General features: G+C 45.1%; 1 protein-coding gene and 1 pseudogene across 1 annotated transcript; one reads left to right on the top strand and one right to left on the bottom strand.

Annotated features, from left to right (window-relative positions):
- Nucleotides 1-447: 447 nt before the first annotated feature.
- LOC130523731 (alpha-1-antitrypsin homolog) lies at nt 448-6,927 on the top strand. The gene is made up of 3 exons (XM_057029230.1): nt 448-617; nt 6,440-6,587; nt 6,670-6,927. Exons 1-3 carry the CDS (start codon nt 478-480, stop codon nt 6,862-6,864), a joined length of 483 nt encoding a protein of 160 aa, XP_056885210.1. The 5' UTR covers nt 448-477; the 3' UTR covers nt 6,865-6,927.
- A 2,576-nt stretch (nt 6,928-9,503) lies between these two features.
- Nucleotides 9,504-21,535, bottom strand: part of LOC130523981 (NACHT, LRR and PYD domains-containing protein 12-like) — a 17,137-nt pseudogene continuing 5,105 nt past the window's right edge.

Raw genomic sequence — 21,535 nt, 5'->3', positions numbered from 1 at the left:
CCAGTGTTCCTGATAATTATCCAGCCAGATGTAATTCACTTCTTAAGTACTTCTAACATTGAGATTTAATGTTGCACTATTGTACATCGTTTGAGATTTAATATTTTATGAGTGTGTGTGTGTGGTGTGTGTGTGCGTGCGTGCGTGCGTGCGTGCGTGCGTGCGTGCGTGCGTGCGTGCGTGTGTGTGTGTCTGTGTTTTTGTGTTTAAATAAAATTTAATTTCCCACTTTGGTCCACACTATTGACTATTGTGTGTGTGTGTGTTGTGTGTGTGTGTGTTGTGTGTGTGTGTGTGTGTGTGTGTGTGTGCGTGTGTTTGTGTTTAAATAAAATTGAATTTCCCATTTTGGTCCACACTATTGTCAACATTTCTGTCTTCAAAAAAAGCCAATTCAAGGCGGCAGATTCCTGAATTGAAAACAATATCTAAAGAACTCGAGAACTTGAGAAGAGATTTGAAACCTATCGTGACCAGATGTTTAACACATCGGTCCTTCACCTCCCATTTAACAGCTCTCACTCCATGTTGCTGCTGTTGCCGGACGACATGGCAAAACTGGAGAATGCAATTTCTGCCGCTCATGTTACCAAATGGCTGAAATGGATGAAACACAGGTGTGGAATTGCATCACATATAAAGAGCCTTAAAAAAGAAACATTTGCCTTGTAGAGTCTCACTTTATTACTCCTCAGAATGTTTCTGAATCCACTCTTAAAATAAAATAGGTGGCTGAAGAGCACAATTTTAATCTGGTTTGATACAACACAACACTGGATGATCTCAGCTGAAGATCCTGGAGCTGGCATATGTATTTACTCACGTATAATGCTGCATCACCATGGTTCTGCCTGTAGAGGCCTTCTCTGTACTGGAGGTAGTGGGTGTTCCAACACAGGTTCCAGTATGGTGCAGATTTGGGCCGGTGTTAAGTGTTCTGTCTGCAAGGTTCTGTCTGGTGGTTGTGGTCTCTGTTGTCTCGGTGGTGCACGTGACGCGTCCAGTGGCTTTGATGTAAAGCACAGCAGCCTTTTGGGTTGTAAGCTTTGATTCAAAGAAAAAAGTCTTCTCCTAAAGTGTTGCTGCTACACCCACAGACATTAATCGTTAAAGGTTAAGCTGAAACCATCACGACACCAAGACAACTCATCTCTCTCCAACTGCAGATTTTTTGATCCAGAATCAGATCTGCCGCCTCATTCTTTGACCCTCCCACCAAGTATCACCCTCTAAAAGAGACAAGCTTCGTACTGAAGCACTTCGTACTAAAGGTCCACCACCGCAGGAACCCAGCATGCATGGTTGGATGCAGATCTTAAAGGAGACAGCAGATATAAGGAGGAACCTGAGGTTCTTAGGAACCCAACACGTGGTGTCGGGCCCACCCTTGATTCAGATCCCTGTGTGGCGCTGCCCAGACTGAGCACAGGCGGAGAGGAAAACACTCCAGTTGGGTCAAAGCCGTCCAAACCGGTCCAGTCAACTCTTGTTGAGCCGCTGTCAGTTGCCTTCATGGTGACTTAGGCATCAGGTGACCATCAGAGGCCGAAGGTAGATCCAAAACCCCAACGCGATGATAAGGGCGGCGAGGAGTTACATGTGTTAACGACGGCTCCGCCTCAGGCCTTCAAAACAACGACCCGCAGCTTCGGCTGCATGTGCGACATTGATGCTGATGACCTTGAGCAAGAGCAGAGCCAGTGTGCAACAGCAGGAGCAACAGATGAGTCCATCAACTGTGCTGCAAACCAGGTTATTAACACCTCCTCGTGGACCAGACCCTGGTTCATTCCACACACCCCCTCCTGGACCAGACCCTGGTTCATTCCAACATCTCCTCCTGGACCAGACCCTGGTTCATTCCACACACCCCCTCCTGGACCAGACCTGGTTCATTCCAAACATCTCCTCCTGGACCAGACCCTGGTTCATTCCAAACACCTCCTCCTGGACCAGACCCTGGTTCATTCCACACACCTCCTCATGGACCAGACAGTGGTTCATTCAACACACCTCCTCATGGACCAGACGCTCCACCAAACGTCTCCCAGCATCTCCACGTCCCCACACAGTCACTGTGCACTGTTAGTAACAATGCGTGGACGTCTCCTGCTTCTGTGGCTGACAGTTGATCATCTCTGGCCAATCTATGATGTTCAGAGTTCTCTTTTCGTGGTCATTAAATAGAGCAATCTAAATGTGCATGCACCATATGTCCAGCAGGTGGCAGTGCTCGTTTTTATAAAGTAGTTCCAGATTTCCTACCGTGCAGGATACTGCAAACAGAAATGATCTGAATTGTCTTCAAAAGATCACAGCTTATATGGGTAGAGATTTCCCTCTCCTCATCCCTCTCTGTGTCTTACTCACCATCATTGTTCGCCTCTGAAACAAGCCTCCAAAATCAATTTGTCACTTTCCTTTATTCTTTCTTTATTTACACAGCACCATTTTACAGGAATATTATTACAATTTTTGTTAAAGCCATATTTCAATGTACAGTTTTGCATGAAAATATACAAAAATAAAGTTGGATCTGTTATATATCTGCCTCCTTTTGTCTTGCTGTTAGGAAACGGTGCCTGATTTCCTGTTGCGCTTTGCTCGACTTGTGGCTGAAAAGCAGATAAACTCAAAGTGTTTGCTCTGGTCCATGTTGGGGAAGGGAGGGGGGCCTGCGTGGAGCCTCTTGATGAAGTGGACCTCTCTTGGTTCTGCCTTGTCCTGGAGGCTTTGATGGGCCTCCCTTTCCGACTGAAGGCAACGTACCAGCCTTCAACCTTAGCATTCTGCAGAGCTGTGTAATTGTTTTCCAGCACTATCTCTGAGAAGATGCACTCCCTGCTCCGACCGTTGGGCTGGAACACAGAAAGCTTCTCCATTAATCCATTAACTGTCCCATCTGGACATTACAGACGGGAGACAGCTAAAGACGTGTTTCTGAGCTACAGCAACTAGTGGAGCAGGTAACGGGGCCCCTTTTGAGAACCCCCAAATGTCCCCGTAGCAGCTGTAACGGTACGTTAGTAGTGACGGTACCACCATCTCAGCTAAAAGGAGGCTACAGGTTCAAACACAGACATGTTTTGGTTCTGAATTTTGATAGTTGATCCCACTCCAAACACTGGCTGCCAGTGAGGATGGATGCAGGTTCCATGCCTCTGATGTCTTCACTGACATGAAACAGGTGAACATCAACCCTACTGAAATGTTCAGGTGAGGGGCCTAATGTCAATTGTGCTCATTATCAGTGTTTTCTACAGCAAATGTGTGTGTATGTGTGTGTATGTGAGAGAGAGAATAATTATTATATTGTTATCATTTAAATGCATTTGTATGTTTAGCACCTAAGTGCATGGAGAAGAAACAGTGTTTTTCACCTCTCTAGATTTAGTACACTTGTCCAGAGCACCAGATTTACTGTGAGGTTGTTATCTGAAACCCTAAAAGCATCTTGGGAGAAGGTGAAAATTCCACATGGATAATGAGCTGATGTGAATAAAGGAAGGAGATTTGCAGGGGAGCAGCAGAGCGACGGAGGGTGTTCCAGAGTGAACTGCTGCTCGCTCTCCCTTGCAAGGTACCTGTGTTTGTGTCTTTTGATTCACGCAGGGTTTTGCTGGGTTGCTCTGTTTCAACTCTAATATCCAGCCTGGAAGTAACAAATGCTGGACTAACTTTTCAGCATCATGGTGGGTCAGTAGCTTCCTGATCTTTCTGATGTTCCTCAGGTGAAAAAAGGCACTTCTAGAGACTAATTTAATGTGTGAGTTGAAGGAGAGATTTTGGTCAAAAGTTACTCCTAGATTCCTCACAGAGAGACTAGATGTTAATGAGATACCATCTAGAGTGATCATGTGATCTAATCTATCTCTGAGAGGTTCAGGACCAAACACCATGACCTCAGTTTTTCCTGGGTTAAGGAGGAGGAAATTTGAAGACATCCAGGACTTTATGTCTTTAAGACAGGTCTGAAGCTTCACTAACTTCTCTGTCTCCTCTGGTTTCATGGATAAATAAAGCTGAGTGTCATCAGCATAACAATGAACATTTATCCCATGCTGCCAAATAATGTTCCCTAAGGGAAGCATGTACAAGGTGAAGAGGATTGGTCCAAGTCCAGAACCTTGAGGAACTCCATGGCTAACCCTACTGTATGAGGAGGGAACACCATGGACATGAGCAAACTGGTATCTATCAGATAAATATGATCTAAACCAGTCTAGTGCTGTCCCTTTAATCCCAATCACATGTTCCAGTCTCTGTAACAGGATGCTGTGATCAACTGGATCAAAAGCAGCACTGAGGTCCAGCAGAACCAGCATAGAGACCAGCCCATGATCGGAAGCTATGAGAAGATCATTAGTGACTTTAAGAAGTGCTGTTTCTGTGCTGTGATGAGCTCTAAAGCCTGACTGAAACATCTCAAACAGGCTGTTCCTCTGCAGGTGCTCCAGTAACTGAGTCACCACCACCTTCTCTAGAACTTTAGAGATAAAAGGAAGGTTGGATATGGAAGGTTGGTTTATCTGCTGGAGGAAACCAACTGACTCAAGTAATGAAATGAAGCCATTTCTAAAGCTGTCATTTACAACGTCTACATGGATATTAAAGTCTCCAATGATAATGACTTTGTCCGTTCTAAGGACCAAGTCAGATAAGAAATCAGAGAACTCAGACAGGAACTCTGAATGTGGCCCAGCAGGGGGCCGATATACAACTACAAACAGAAGTGGCTTTTCTGTCCTCCAGTTCAGATGGTGTGATGCCAAGAGTCAGGCTTTCAAATGAACTGAAGCTATGTTTTGGTCTGGGATTAATTAATAACTTGGAGTGATAGATTGCTGCCACTCCCCCTCCTCGACCAGTAACACGTGGAATATGATAATTAAGATGGGTAGGAGTCGTCGATTCATTTAAGCTAACATACTCCTCCTCCTGAAGCCAGGTCTCAGTAAGACAAAATAAATCAATGTGATGATCCACTATCAGGTCGTGCACTAACAGGGATTTACACAAAAGAGATCCAATATTTAACAGTCCACACTTAATTGTGATATTAGTTTCTCCAACTTGTACTTTGGTATTAATTTTAATAAGATTATGGTGATTGACCGCTCCCCTGCTCTGTGCTTGGGGAACTTTTAACCGTGGAACAGAGACTACCTCTATAGTGTTAAATATGTTATTGTTGGTGGGTGAGGGTTCTATGGAAGCAGCAGAGAGGTGTGTAAGACTACACCTCTGCATCCTGGTCTGGACCCTGGATTGTCAGGTCACTTTGGGTCTAATACAATTAGCCAAATTACTAGAAATGAGAGAGGCACCATCTCGTGTGGGATGGACACCGTCTCTCCTGATCAGACCAGGTTTTCCCCAAAAAGTGTTCCAACTGTCTAAAGGCCACCTGGTTATCGGGGCACCACCGTGACAGCGACGACATGCGGCTAAACATCTCCTCGCTGGCCAGATTGGGGAGGGGACCAGAGAATGCAACGGAGTCCGACATCGTTTTTGCGTAGTTACACACCGACTCTATGTTAATTTTGGTGACCTCCGACTGACGAAGCCGGGTGTCATTGGCTCCGACGTGAATAAAAACTTTACCAAATTTACGTTTACGTCTCGCCAACAGCCGTAAATTTGCTTCTATGTCGCCCGCTCTGGCCCCCGGAATGCTCTTAACTATGGTCGCTGGAGTCGGCTTCACGTAGCGCAAAACAGAGTCGCCAATTACCAGGGTCGGTTTCTCAGCGGGTGTGTCGCCGAGTGGGGAAAAGCGGTTAGCCACGGGAAGCGGGTGGTGGGGCACCGTGGGCCTTTGTTTTGGGCTACGCTTCCTACGAACCGTCACCCAGCCGCCCTGGCTAGCCGGCTGCTGCCGGGGGACCGCTAGCTGAAGCTACGCTAGGCGGCTCCGCAGCAGCTAGTTCTCCTGGCTACCTGACGCAACTCCAGCTAACTCCAAGCTGCGGAACCGCGTCTCAAGCTCGCTAAGTCTCGCCTCCGTAGCCGTAAATAAACTCCACTTTCTGCACCTATTCCCTTCACTAAGGGAGGCAGAGGAGTAACTAAACATTTCACACGCTGAACAGACAAAGACACCGTGTGTGAAACAGACGGTGAGGCCATGCTAACGCTAATAATCGGCGAAGCCCGGTATTTGTTTAATATGGGTTGTTTCTCACTGTTGTTATCGGGTGACTAGAATGTCCCAAGTGTTCAAATTTTAAGTAAAGTGAATACAACACACCAAGTGTTCAATATTAAGTGAATACAACACACCGTGCACAATGCAACCAACGAACGATTGAGAAGACAGGAAGTGACGCAATACGTTACCAGGAGGAAGTAAAATGGAGACTCAACGGCTAACTCTTGGTTATTGATGTGGCGGTTGGCTCCTGTCCGTCACCTCATGGTTGTGTCTGTTCCCCAGGAAATACAGTGTTTATATTCCCAAATTCTACATCAAAACGTCATACTCACTGAAGACTGTGTTGACTGAAATGGGGATGGTAGACATGTTTGGTGACAGAGCAGACTTGAGTGGTATTGCAGAGGGGCAACAACTGGCAGTCTCAGACGTAGAGATGTAAAACAGGAACAGCATCAACAATGAGCACAGATTTCTTTCTGACAATTAATTATGTCTGGTATTTCTTGTAGGTTGTCCATCAAGCTACCCTGGATGTTGATGAGGCTGGAGCCACTGCCGCAGCTGCTACAGGCATCGCAATAACACTTTACTCCTATTATTATGTTCCAGTCCTGAAGTTCAATCGTCCCTTCATGGTTATCATCACTGACCACAGCTCAGATAATATCCTCTTCATGGGCAAGATTACCAACCCAAACATCTGATGCACTGATGCCTGTTTTGCTCAATAAGAATTGCATCACATATAAAGAGCCTTAAAAAAGAAACATTTGCCTTGTAGAGTCTCACTTTATTAGAATGTGTCTGAATCAGCTCTTAAAAATAAAATAGGTGGCCGAATAGCACAATTTTAATCTGGTTTGAGACGGGGCTCCCGCTGTGAGCGGCCGACTACAGACGGAGCTCCCGCTGTCGGCGGCCGACTACAGACGGGGCTCCGCTGTCGGCGGCCGACTACGGCGGGACTCCCGCTGTGAGCGGCCGACTACGGACGGGGCTCCCGCTGTGAGCGGCCGACTACGGACGGGGCTCCTGCTGTGAGCGGCCGACTATAGACGGGGCTCCCGCTGTGAGCGGCCGACTACAGACGGGGCTCCCGCTAGGAGCGGCCGACTATAGACGGGGCTCCCGCTGTGAGCGGCCGACTACAGACGGGGCTCCTGCTGTGAGCGGCCGACTACCCGCCTGCTGAGGCAGAGCCGTACTGGGATGGAGCGTTACCACGGCGATCCAGCTCAGTGGGCTACATTGCCTCGGCTGAGGAGTACGACAGTGTGAAGTCCCGCAGTGAGCTGATGTTTGAGAAACAGTCTGGGAGACACGGACTGGTGACCCGAGTCACACACGCTGCCAGTACGTTTCCAGAAACATTTAACCACATGAGATATAGAAGCATCAGTAGCTTCATTTGAGTTCTGAGCTTTGGTGTCTGTGTGGAGCTGTGAAACCACAAGAAGAGGGAGGAGCGAGCCATCAGCTGTACGCAGAGATCAAGCCGGCTGTGGATGGAGCCACTACATCATTAAACACATGCGCAACAAGAACGACTACAATGAGCTCAGAGGGTTCAAACAGAGTCCTCAACCCAAAGTCTGATTTAAAAAGATCAAAAGTGGCGTAAATGTCTCGTCCTGACAGGAGAAGGATAACTGGAGCGGCATCGCTCGTAGAGTAGACCGACTCTGCCTCTTCCTGGTCACCCCGGTGATGACCTTTGGCACCGTAATCATCTTTCTGAGGGGAATCTGTAACCAACCTCCTCATCTGCCCTTCAAAGGAGCCCCGCATGACTCCAGAGAGGAGAACCCACGCCTGCTGTGATGCACCACACAGCCAGGGCTTTTTCCATCGCCATCGTTTCTCTGGGGGAAATGTTGCATTTCTTTATCTTAATAACAACAAATCTTGAATGGCAAATTTTAGAATATTTTATAGGGAAGTGAAATAATGTTTGGACCTCTTATCAGGCAAAGAGAAAGTTGTTAAGAACTGCTCTAAAAACACCACCTCAGGGGGACTATATCCAAATCTCTCCCTTTACTGATGGGACGTTGAAACGTCAATACGCGGATTCATACATTTAGAACTGGACGTTGCACCAGAACTGGAAGCGCGGACTGATACATTTTTAACAGCGGTCCTGCTTCAGCCCTCCGGGGTTAATAACAAAATACGAAAAATACGAAAATGTTAGTTTTGGAAACATTGTTGTCGGTTGTTCGTCTTGCCGGCTTTTGCAAAATTGCTAAATACGCACTAGCATGCCTGTTTTAAGCTATGGTAGCGGTATGTTTTACCATGCCCGCGCCCTATAATCCGGAGCGCCTGATGTATGTGCTAAATACAGAAATAGCACCCGTAACTGAGGACCTTTTAATACTGTCACAGCCCCTTTTCTCCAGTTCCCTCCTGTCCCAGTACTTTTCCACTGCCCTGCTCACACCACACCCTCTGATCACCACACCTGCTCTCAGTCACTGATCACACACCTGCCCTCACTCATCAATCAGCTCACCTACCAGTGTATATATTCTCCAGCCTCACACTCACTCAGTGCCAGATTGTTCTTCTGCTCTCATGCCAGACTTTCCAGCGTTGTTTCCCTGCCGATTACCCGTTACCGACCCTGCCTGTCTTCGTTCTGCCTGCCTTGCCTGTTCCCCGGACAACCTACCAGCGTTCTGCCCCTGACTACGACTTCTGCCTCAGCGTCTCTGGTTCCTGTCGGTTCACCTGGTTTAGAATTCTCCGCCCGGCCCCGACTTCGCTGCTGCTCGTCCCACTCCCCGAGCCTGCAACCCATAGACTTTGTGCGGGCCCAGAGAACGGACTATTTCCTGTGTTTCCTGGTCTGCCTGAGTTCTTGTTTGCCGTGGGTTAATAAAAGTCATTACTACGGTCCAGCTTTCCAGAGTGCTGCTTTTGGGTCCTAAACTGCACCCGTCACAAATACAGTGCGCCCTTTGGTCGCGAACATACGGTATATAGAACATAGGGCACGTTTGTGCGTGATATCACTCCGCGTCTGCGCAACAACAACAACCTCCTATCTTTAGTATTTCTGCGCCAACTGGTGGTCTTTTGGGTTGAGGATAACGGTGATCTATATGTAGCTATAGCGTCATTGGCCTCCACTCCAGCCACTCCTGGTAGTTCCTCAAAAACACTGAGTTTTAGTGGATGCACAATCTGTGGAAGCCAACATAGAAATTTCTGAAGAGCCAAAGTTCTTGGCAACAAAAATATAGTCCCCAATTAGGTTGTTTTGTTATCACGCGACCCCGTCCCCATTATCTTAAGAGAATATAAAAGAATGAGTGGAGACAGAAGAGAGAATGAGACGTTTTTGGCGCGTGTCGCTCTTGATTTTGTGTTTATTTTTGCAGTAAACTTAAAGGAGGCCTTTTCACTTTATGTTTGATTCCATTTAAGCTGATATTCCATTCTTGACATCTTTAAATTTACAGTATTCATGGGAGATTTATTTGGTCATTTTGCTTCTTTTTATTTCCTATTTCCCACATTTATTCATAGTTTTTATTAGATGGCAATAAATCCTATAACATTGAACAGAATGACTAAAGTCAAATGACCTGCGGTTCCCACCGATAGCCGTCATTCTGATGGGTTTTTGCTGGCTGCAGCTGAAATATTCCAATGCTCCATGTCACAGAGACAGTAAATACTAAACCCTAAAGATTCTGAAGGCATGATGTAAAATAGTAACGTATAATACAGACATTTGAAGAGACAATTAAGAGAATGTTTCCATGCTTCTAAGAGTGGCCGAGGAGCCATTTAGAACTTTATAAAGATGCATCGTGTGATACCAGGAATTAATTTAACTTCAAGGCGAAGCTGCTTCTGCTTTGTCGACCATCGACTGATCTCCTGAAAGTCCACCAGTGCTTTTTAAAAACTGAATTTTTCATCTATGGAGGGAGTAGACGGCAGATGTTTCCACAGATGCTCTTCACCAGTGGTCAGTGAGTGATGCAGCAGATGAGCGGGAGTTGACTGGCTTCTATCAGCCATGTCTCAATGTCTCCAGCCCATAGTGTGGATTCTCTACGAGAGCAGACAGCAGCTTCACTCCTGAATGCAGCAGCTGGTTCCAACTCAGGTCCAGTTCTCTGAGATGGGAGGGATTGGACCTCAGCGCCGAGGCCAGAGAGTCACAGCTGATCTCTGATAAACTGCAGCTCCTTAATCTAAATAAAGAAGGGAAACTTTTATAAGGTTATAAGTGATACCAGTATTAATCTGAAAGGTTAATCAAAGGCATGATCTGTAAATATTTAATTTAGTTACAGGTTAAAAAATGATAGTAATATGTAATTACCACAATTCCAACCTCTCAGGTTTGCACTGTTCCAAAGGAGAATATATATTGTTCTGGCCCTCACTCTTCCCAGGTTCTCCCACCTCTTTCCCTCCCATCTCATCATGGAGATCCATCTCACCTGTGGCTCATCTTAAAGGCACAACCTGTCTTAGATGACTTCCTGTCTCCCTCACCATCTCCCTCCTCGTTGGCTGGTGTCTACCAGGCACCCTCACCTAGTTTTGTCTAATTTTGGTTACCATCTGTCGGCTTTTTCATTGTCCTTAAATCAATTTATCATGAATAAGTGGTCCCCGTGTGGCCCTCCCTCCTGAAGGAACTGGGCACAACACACACACTCAGAAAGTGTGAGGACCCTCGGATGGAATAATGGACATTTTTGAGAATGGTGTTTACCTCAGAGTTTCCAGTCGGCAGTTTGGAAAGTGGAGAAAACCACAGAGCAGCTTCACTCCTGAATCCTGCAGCTGGTTCTGACCCAGGTCCAGTTCTCTGAGATGGGAGGGATTGGACCTCAGCGCCGAGGCCAGAGAGTCACAGCTGATCTCTGATAAACTGCAGTATTCTAATCTGAAAAATGCAGGATGAGGTTATACGGTGCAGGTCTGCATGTTATCTGCATCAGTACTAAACCTACATTAGTTCTTAGTTGGGTCAGACCTGAATTCACGATATTACAAGGAATTTTTTTAATGTGGTGCATCACAGCAGTGTTGAGAACAGCCTCACTTCACCATCTTAGCAGCTGGTATATAGGTAGAAAAATGAAGACTGACCTGAGCCTCTCCAGTTTACAGTTTGGACTCTCCAGTCCAGAACAGAGCAGCTTCACTCCTGAATCCTGCAGCTGGTTCCACCTCAGGTCCAGTTCTCTGAGATGGGAGGGATTGGACCTCAGCGCCGAGGCCAGAGAGCCACAGCTGATCTCTGATAACCTGCAGTACCTTAATCTAAATAAAGAAGGGAAACTTTTATAAGGTTATAAGTGAAACCAGTATTCATCTGAAAGGTTAATCAAAGGCATGATCTGTAAATATTTAATTTAGTTACAGGTTAAAAAATGATAGTAATATGTAATTACCACAATTCCAACCTCTCAGGTTTGCACTGTTCCAGAGGAGAATATATATTGTTCTGGCCCTCACTCTTCCCAGGTTCTCCCACCTCTTTCCCTCCCATCTCATCATGGAGATCCATCTCACCTGTGGCTCATCTTTAAAGGCACAACCTGTCTTAGATGACTTCCTGTCTCCCTCACCATCTCCCTCCTCGTTGGCTGGTGTCTACCAGGTACCCTCACCTAGTTTTGTCTAATTTTGGTTACCATCTGTCGGCTTTTTCATTGTCCTTAAATCAATTTATCGTGAATAAGTGGTCCCCGTGTGGCCCTCCCTCCTGAAGGAACTGGGCACAACACACACACTCAGAAAGTGTGAGGACCCTCGGATGGAATAATGGACATTTTTGAGAATGGTGTTTACCTCAGAGTTTCCAGTCGGCAGTTTGGAAAGTGGAGAAAACCACAGAGCAGCTTCACTCCTGAATCCTGCAGCTTGTTCCCACTCAGGTCCAGTTCTCTGAGATGGGAGGGATTGGACCTCAGCGCCGAGGCCAGAGAGCCACAGCTGATCTCTGATAAACTGCAGTATTCTAATCTGAAAAATGCAGGATGAGGTTAAACGGTGCAGGTCTGCATGTTATCTGCGTCAGTACTAAACCTACGTTAGTTCTTAGTTGGGTCAGACCTGAATTCACGATATTACAAGGAATGTTTTTAATGTGGTGCATCACAGCAGTGTTGAGAACAGCCTCACTTCACCATCTTAGCAGCTGGTATATAGGTAGAAAAATGAAGACTGACCTGAGCCTCTCCAGTTTACAGTTTGGACTCTCCAGTCCAGAACAGAGCCGCTTCACTCCTGAATCCTGCAACGTGTTGTGGCTCAGGTCCAGAACCCTCAGATGGGAGTGGTTGGACTTCAGAGCTGAGGCCAGAGAATCACAGCTGGTCTCTGATAAACTGCAGCCTCTTAGTCTAAAATAACAATTATTTTGAGAGAAGACAAATAAAAATCAACATGTACCAGAGCAAAACACAGCTTACAAGCAACAAACCTCTCGTCCTGCACTGGCTTATCTGCCGTATGTTCCTATTTTGGGTTCTTTCAGGGCGGTTGGACAAGATCTACACCGTATGTAAAGTGTGTGTGGGTCAAAATACCTTCCAAGTTTGTGAGACCACATTTCTCAATAGCACTCAACTCTTGTCAGGAGTTGGGACAAAGCGACCCACTCCTGATAGCTTGTGGGCGATGCTGCAGCGACCCTGCAATCCCTACACTCTCTGGTGAAACCAAATCAAAGGTTTTAGACACTGCTGGATGCTGGAAGGGTGGCTATAGTCTGGACGCAGAGTTCCCCTGACTGCACATTTCTCCAACAATGATTGGCAGCTGGTGTCACTTGTTCTCCAGATGAGAGAAGGAAGAGAGCCACCCCACAGTGTGTTTGATTGCCCCACTGCAAGCTCAATGCTGCCAGAAAACATTGCAGGAGCATCAATTCCCCTCAGGGCATCAACAAGGACCTCAGGAAAAGGTGCAGCTGCCACCTACTAGAGACAAGCACACTGAGCTGAGATTCAAAGCCCTCTCCTCCCAAGAGAAGAGCTTGTTTGTTGGAGGCTCTTCTGGGCGATACCTGGTGCCACAGCTCCAGCTCAGCCCGTCTCTGGAGCTGAGGTGGAGCTTAGCAAGTTTCATGGTTCTCCACCACTTCCTCTCGCTGAGGACCTTCTCAGCTGGTGGTTTCTGCTCCACCTTCCAAGTTGAGCAGGTGATACTTCTGCATTCCTGCCACCAGTGTCTCTGCAGAAAGAGTCTTCTCTACTGTTTTATATTATATTGTAGAAAATTAGGATTTTGGTTGATGTCTGAGATGTTGTTGACTAAGAGCAGGTTTTTCTTTAATAACATAGAAAGATTCGATGAGAAGAGCAAATGTATTATTTTATGAGCTCCTTCCACTACTATTATATACACATACTTCCATATTGTCTTAGATTGCAAGCTGCATTTATTGCATCGTTCATAGAAAGTCATATTTGTGAGGAGAAAAACTCCAATAAGGTCATTTTCTTTAATGACCATTACAAAAGAAGGAGGCGATGAACAAACAGATTTATATAAAAATGTGTGAAAACTTATGGATGGAAACCTTTTAAAAATGGTTGCATTGTGTAGAATTGGTGTAGAATCAACTTGTTGACTTCTGATTTGGACTCCAATGGAAGTGAGGTGCAACAATTGTGGATGCTGAAAGCTTCAGATCTTCATGAAGGTTTCTGTGGTTGGACTGACCTGCTGCCCCTTTAAGAGGGAGGCAGGTTTGGGCTTCTGGCTGGAATGAAGCCACCTCAGATGAGAATGACTGCAGGCTTTCGGTACCAAGGTTTAACAGGGTGCTCACTTCACACTTGGGCTTTTCTCTTTTTTGGGATGGCTTTTCTCAGTAGAGAAGGGGCATGGCACACTGCAGCAGCTTTCTTTTTGGGGTTTCTAGGTTTCCTTCTGATCTTTAAAAGACAGGAAGAACCATTTTTGATTGGTCTGAATGTTTGGGCGGTTTTGTGGCCAGCCTAAAATAAAACAAGACAAATCTACAACTGATACTTCCTTTCTAGTCATTGATGACCATCCTCACATGGGACATATTTCCACAACCAATTTAATACTGCAAATCTGTCCTGTGTGGTCTTTTTTCTGAGAACTGTAACACTACGTTTATAACAAAGATCAAACGTGGAAACATTTATTGTCTAACTAGTTACACCTGGGAAAGAACTGGATCATCTCTGACTGACCTGAGAATCTCCAGCTCACAGAGAGGATCCTGGAGAGCACCACAGAGCAGCTTCACTCCTGGATCCTTCAGCTGGTTCAACTCAGGTCCAGAACCCTCAGATGGGAGGGATTGGACCTCAGCGCCGAGGCCAGAGAGTCACAGCTGATCTCTGATAAACTGCAGTGTCTCAGCCTGGAAAAGGAATAAATGGGGCAAATAAAAACACATTTCTAAATCTGAAAATGAAGAGAAAAGCAGAAAATGTAAAGAAATTTAGAAAAGACCAACAGAGGCCTCCTGACCTGAGCGTCTCCAGTCTGCAGTTTGGATGCATCATTGCAGAAGACAGTAACTTTACGTCGGCATCTGTCAGGCTTTTGTTCTCTCTTAAGCTCAGCTCCCGTAGATGAGAAGGGTTTGACGTCATTGCTGAGGCCACAACTTCCCAATGACTCGTTGAAAGAAAACTACCAGGCAGTCTGTTGTGTATGAAACAAAAATAGTGAGTCAAACTTTGGGATTTCTCATCAACTTATCTGAGAATCTACCTCAACACAAATGTAGCTCATTTCCTGGAAAAGCTAAATTCAACACCGTAGAGCAACAGTTTGAACGACCATCAGATCTGAAATGCAACTGAATTATTCTCAACATTTGTCTTATTTTAGAACAGCTCATAATTACTCAATATTTAAAATGATTATAGAAAATGGTTTAAAGAAACGTGCATCTTTTTATCTGTCTATCGGCTCTTTGGATATTTTGCATTTCATCCAATTTGTAGGATCGTGCGTCAAGTCTTAATTCAGTGATCCGATCGATGACATCAGAGTCTCTGGTTGCATCGATTGCCCTCAGCTTCTGTTATATCTGCCTGTTTCCCTTCAAATCATTTTCACTGCACCTTTTGTTGCTAGTGATGAAGTTGCCACCTAACGGGTGTGGAAAGGCTCAAACAACTTTGTGGGTCACATAAAGGCTCCAAACGGAACCGCCACAAAGACCTAAAACACCCATTTAAACCAACGAGGCCGGCTGTTTTTACGTTGAACAAATGAAGCAAAATAGTCACGTGTCATTAGTTAAAATGTGTTTTTTGTTGTTTGAATACGATGTATACAAACAAACAAAAGTTATTTAATGACATGACAGTATTTCATGATAGTCAGTTAACTTGTGGCTCCTATTATTCCTGCCTTATGTTGGTTTGTCTGGATTGACCTTTGAACTTATATCCAGCCAGTGTTGAACATTTCTGGATGAATTGTTGTTTTTTTAAATTTATGGACGCTGCAATGGAGATAAAGAATTGAAGGAATGACCACTGGAGGGGGTATTGCTACCTGACATGATCCACTCACTTGATTTAAACGCCGATGTCCGGCCCTAAAAATCTTTACTTACTCGACCTTCCTGCAGTTCCTCACAGCTGGAATCAGGCGACGTCGTCCCTCCTCTGAGGTGTTGTACTGCTGCAGGTCCAGCTCATCCAGAACCTCCTCTGACATCTGCAGCAGGTAGGCCAGAGCTGAACAGTGGATCACTGACAGTCTCCTCTCTGATTTCTTCTCTGACTTCAGGAGCTCTTGGATCTCCTGATGGACTGACTGATCCTTCATCTCCATCAGACAGTGGAAGATGTTGATGCTTCTGTCTGGGGAGAATTCATCACTGTTCTCCTCCTTCAGGTTGTTGAGGACCTCTGGATGGTTTCTGGGTGGTTCTCCATCTGATCCAACAGTCCACCCAAGATCCTCTGATTGGACTCCAGAGAGAGACCATGAAGGAAGCGAACAAACAAGTCCAGGTGGCCATTTTCACTTTTGAGAGATTTCATTAGTGCTCTCCTGAGGAAGCCATCAAGAGATGTGATTGGTTTAGAATATTTTAGGAACTGACTTATAACCGCTGTGTCTTTCCTGGTGTAACAGTGGAACATGTAGACGGCAGCCAGAAACTCCTGAATGCTCAGATGAACAAAGCAGTAGACTGATTTCTGGAAGATCACACTCTCTCTCTGAAGATCTCTGTACAAACACCTGAGTACACCGACACCTCGGAGACGTCCAGTCCACATCGCTCCAGGTCTTCTGAGTAGAACATGATATTTCCTTTCTCCAGATGTTCAAACGCCAGCCGACCCAACTTCAGAAGGAGTTCTTTATCAGCCTCAGTCAGCTCCTCTGGTCTCTGCTTTCCTCCATACTTCTGCTTCTTCCTCTTTATCTGAACCCTCAGGAAGTGTGAGTAGAGGTCAGTCAGGTTTGGGGCAGCTCTCCTCTCTGGTCTCTGGTCATCATGTCCTCCAGAACTATAGCAGTGATCCAGCAGAAAACTGGGATCAGACACATGATGTGGAGGCTCCTGGAGACCTTGATGTGTGAGATGATTCTCTTGGACAGATCTTCATCACTGAACCTCCTCCTGAAGTACTCCTCCTTCTGGGAGTCAGTGAAGCCTCGTACTTCTGTGGTCCTGTCAACACACGAGGGAGGAATCTGATAGGCTGCTGCAGGTCTGGAGGTGATCCAGATGAGAGCTGAGGGAAGCAGGTTCCCCTGGATGAGGTTCACCAGGAGCACGCCAACTGACGATACTTGTGTGACATCAGAGATGACCTGATGCTTGTTGAAACCCAGTGAAAATCTGCTTTCATCCAGGCCATCAAAGATGAACAGAAGTTCCAGACAGTCAGATCTTCTGCTCTGATCTTCTGTAATGTTGGATGGAAAACATGAAGCAGTGAGAGAAGACTGTGCTGCTCATCTCTGATCAAGTTCAGCTCCCTGCATGAGAGCGGAAGCACCAGACTGATGTCTTGGTTCTCCAAACCTTCTGCCCAGTCCAGACTGAACTTCTGCACTGAGAAGGTTTTTCCAACGCCGGCGACACCGTTGGTCAGAACCACTCTGATGTGTCTCTGTTGCTCAGATAAGACTTTGAAGATGTCCTGGCACTTGATTGGAGTGTCCTGGATGTTCTTCTTGGAGGTTCTCTCAAGCTGTCTCACCTCATGTTGTGTGTCCACCTCCTCACTTTGTCCCTCAGTGATGTAGAGCTCAGTGTAGATCTTGTTCAGCAGGGTTCCACTTCCTGCTTCATGAGTTCCTTCAGTCACATGTTCACATCTTCTCTTCAGACTGATCTTATGACCTTCTATCACCTCCTGCAGATCACTTCCTGAACATAAGTAAACCAATGATTTCCGTCTATAATAAATCATCAACACAACTACAAATTCATGACATCACAAATTAAATCTCATATTGAACAGTTTTACTTTGTTTGGGCTTCATTTCAGCATCTCCAGATCTGCTTCCAGATTGTGAACAAGAGGACTCTCCTGGTGGAGCTGACTGGTCCCAGTTTGATAGGATGTGTTCCCCCCTCTCACTATGAAACACATCTCTATTAGTCCTTTGATTTATAGGATGAAAGAACCTGATCAAGACTCAATATTGTTCCAGCATTTATGTCTGAATTCATCTTTCAGTTTAAACCTGATTCTTGTTTCTAATCAACATATTCACATTAAGTCTGTAACTATATGACTGTCTGAGGTTTAAGTGTTAAACATCTCCAATAATAAACTCACAACCTGCTGCTGTTAATGTGACTAACAGCTGCCACACAACACATCATCACTCTTTAGTTTCTCTTACATTTCCTCTGAACTTCTGAAGTCTATTATTGTACCTTTGGACTGGTCACTCTTCAGGGACACCCAGCTGGGCACTGTGGACTCTGCTCTGTCCTCGTCCATCCTGAGGAAACATCAGAAATAGTGATGAGACTGTGATGAAGGTAAATAATCTGTAGAGGTTGGAGTTAAATAATCCCAATTCACTGCATTTTTATCAAACAGGAACATTTCTAATCCATTCTGGATAACAACTGAATCAATAAATCAATGATGTCTCTGTATCATTTTCATGTTTTCAGAGTTTAAGCTGCTTTTTTTAACTGTTCCCTGCAGTGAGAAAAGAACTGGCACCTTTTCCAGCCCCTCATCCTGCAGCACTGAATGTGCTCTAAAGTTCTTTCCAGAGCAAACGTCTCTGCACTTGCAGCAACATGTTGTAGTCATGGATCCGTGAGGAGAACCGGATACAGGAAACGCCCCCACTTTGATCCCAAAACCCAACTGGTGGCCAACGGTGGTCCTGCAACGACGGGGACGCTGGTCCATCGGGCCGACAACACTGGTTTTCCACAGGCCAACATGGTGAAAGGACTGTCTTCAGCTCAGCCACTAAATTATCTGGTGCTACATAAACATGCTAGTCAGGACTTTTTAACTTCCCTCCTTTGTTCCCCTCTTCAATTATTTCTATAATCCAAGTCCTCAAAGATCACTGCTCTATTTAAAATAGATGAAAGAAATGACACCCACTCCTGCATTTCTTTCACAGTGGTTCCACAACATAGAACAATAAACCACTGTGAGAAAACGTGCAACATGAACCCAAAATCCTGTTGGTGTCCTGTGATCCTGTGTGGATTTAGTTATTTAGTTTATTGTCTTAAATTGGTCCGGCTGAGAGATGCTAACTTGCACACGATTAGATGTTGTTTGACAGGTAATACCAAAATATCCAGCTGTAACCTGGACTGTTGAACAACTCTAATAACTCTAAGAGCTTTTCACCTGTCACAAAAAAGTTTTAAAATGTTGTTAATACCTGTTAAGACTCTCTAACAACGTTAACAGCACAATACTCACCTTACACTCACCTTGTCGCTCTTCCTGCTTCGTCTGAACAGAATACTTTCACTTTCACTTTTAAAACCTAATCAACAGCTTTATGGCGTATATATTACTACCACAAAAGCATTCTGGGAGGGTTTAAAGTTCTTTTAGGATCAGTAGCAAAGAGCAGAAAAATAAACTAAACTTCATTTCGAAAGACTATTCAACTATAACTAAAGCCAGACTATAAGAACGTTAAATAAGACCGATTCATTAATAATGTATAACGATGTTTTGTGCTAAAACTAAATATGAAGTCTAGTTGAATTTTCTTAACTCAAGAATTCTTCAGCTCTATGCAGCTCTTCAATAGTCACAAAAATGTTTTCAAATCTTGATTTTATCTCCAAACACAACTGTCAATTCTTTTCAATAATACTCTTCGTTTACACTCACCTTGTCGGTCTTCAGTCTTCCTGCTCAGTCTGAACGGAAAACTTTTACCTTTCCTTTTTCCTCTGTTAATGAACAACTTTATGGCTGTTGATTAATATTCCACTACTATAAAAGCATTCTGGGAGGGTTCAAGATTCAAAGTTGTTTTGCTATTTTAATGCCATGAATATGTTTTTGCATTTAAATTAAAACTGACTAACTTAGTTAAATAATTAAGATTTATGATGCTTGACAGGTTTGAAAGACTTGTAAAAGCAGCATATTTCTGCAGCCCTGGAGTCCAGGAGGAGCAGCAGAGGTCAGAATGTGTCGGAGCGCGTTTAACTATTGTCGGCAGTTCCACGCGTGTCCACCGGGTGGCGGTAAAGCACCACATGATATTTCTCCTTTTTGGAACTTCTTCAGGTGCGTTGAGCTTTAAATCTTCACTGCGACTACGGTGGGAGACGAGGAAAGACCGGTGTGTTTACTGTGTCTAAAAATGTTGGCAGGACAGCATGGAGCCAAATAAATGAAGGCGTCACTTAAAGACATTACACCCCAGGCACGCTGATAACCCTAACCCTGGTTAACCCTAACCCTGGTTAACCCTAACACTAACCCTAACCCTGGTTAACCCTAACACTAACCCTGGTTAACCTTAACCCTGGTTAACCCTAACCCTGGTTAACCCTAGCACTAACCCTAACCCTGGTTAACCCTAGCCCTGGTTAACCCTAACCCTCACTTAAAGACATTGCACCCCAGTCACGCTGATCAGCCGCTTGAGTTTTTTCGGCAAAAAATGTGCCGAATATTGGCAACAATCATCCCGCTTTGGTCTATATTTCTTTCTTTTTTTTTCTTTAATATTAATAAGGATACAATGTTATGCAGAGGTGTACTTATAACAATTTCATAGACAAATTATACTAATTATAGTCACGACCGGGGGGGGGTTGGGGGGGGCGCAAAATGTTTTCTTCTTCCTAGGGGGGGCGTAACAGAAAATAATTGAGAAGCACTGCGCTACATGAACAGCTTCTTCCCCTCTGCCATCAGGCTGCTGAACACCAAGTGACTTATCACTTAAGCACCATGTACACCAGCCAGTCGGACCCATGAACAATACATTACTCCTGCATGACCTGCACTATTCTTACTATTTATATATATATATATATATATATATATATATATATATATATATATATATATATATACTGTATATCGTATTTTTGTGTGTGTTTCTGTACTCTGTGCCTCTCCTGTCCCTCTCCTCTCCTCTCCTCTCCCCCTCCCTCTCCTTTTCCTCTCCTCTCCTCTCCCTTCCCTTCCTTTCCCCTCCTCCTCCTTCTCCTTCTCCTCTCCTCTCCTCTCCTCTCCTCTCCTCTCCTCTCCTTCTCCTCTCCTCTCCTCTACCTCCCCTTCACTCTACTTCTCCTCTCCTCTACCCCTCTCCTCTCCTCTCCTACCTATTCTATCCTCTACCTGTCCTCCCCCCTCTCCTCCCTCTCTACCCAGCCGGCCCTCAGCAGGAGGGTCCCCCTTCATGAGCCTGGTCCTGCTCAAGGTTTCTTCCTGTTAAAGGGGAGTTTTTCCTTGCCACTGTTGCTTGTCTGGGGTCAGGCCCTGGGATTCTGGAAAGCGCCTTGAAACAATTTTCATTGTATATGTTGGCGCAGCCATCATAAAGAGCTGGATAACCGGGTACACATAGTAAGAGACGGCACAATCGTGGTCTTTGTTTGACTGGGGAGGAACTGGCTCAAAGGAAAGCCATCAGTCATTTATTATGATTTGCTTCACCTGGTGCACTGGTGTCAGCATGAGGGCACATTCAAGAACAGTAGCAGGCATTCTGCAACAGTTTAACACCCCCACTTGATCTGATACTGACAGCAAGATCTACAGTAACATGACATACATTTCACTTCCTCCCAAACATAAAAAACACAAACTTATCCATCCTGACCCTTGTTACAGGTTTAGTTAATACATCTGCCACCATGTCAACAGTTGGGCAATATTCAATGCAGATTTTCCCATCACTGAGAGCAGA

Source organism: Takifugu flavidus, chromosome 4 (genome assembly GCF_003711565.1).
Source record: "Takifugu flavidus isolate HTHZ2018 chromosome 4, ASM371156v2, whole genome shotgun sequence".
NCBI classification, from domain to species: Eukaryota; Metazoa; Chordata; class Actinopteri; order Tetraodontiformes; family Tetraodontidae; genus Takifugu; species Takifugu flavidus.
The sequence above is the reverse complement of the archived record's forward strand: the minus strand, read 5'-3'. Positions and strand labels throughout refer to the sequence as shown.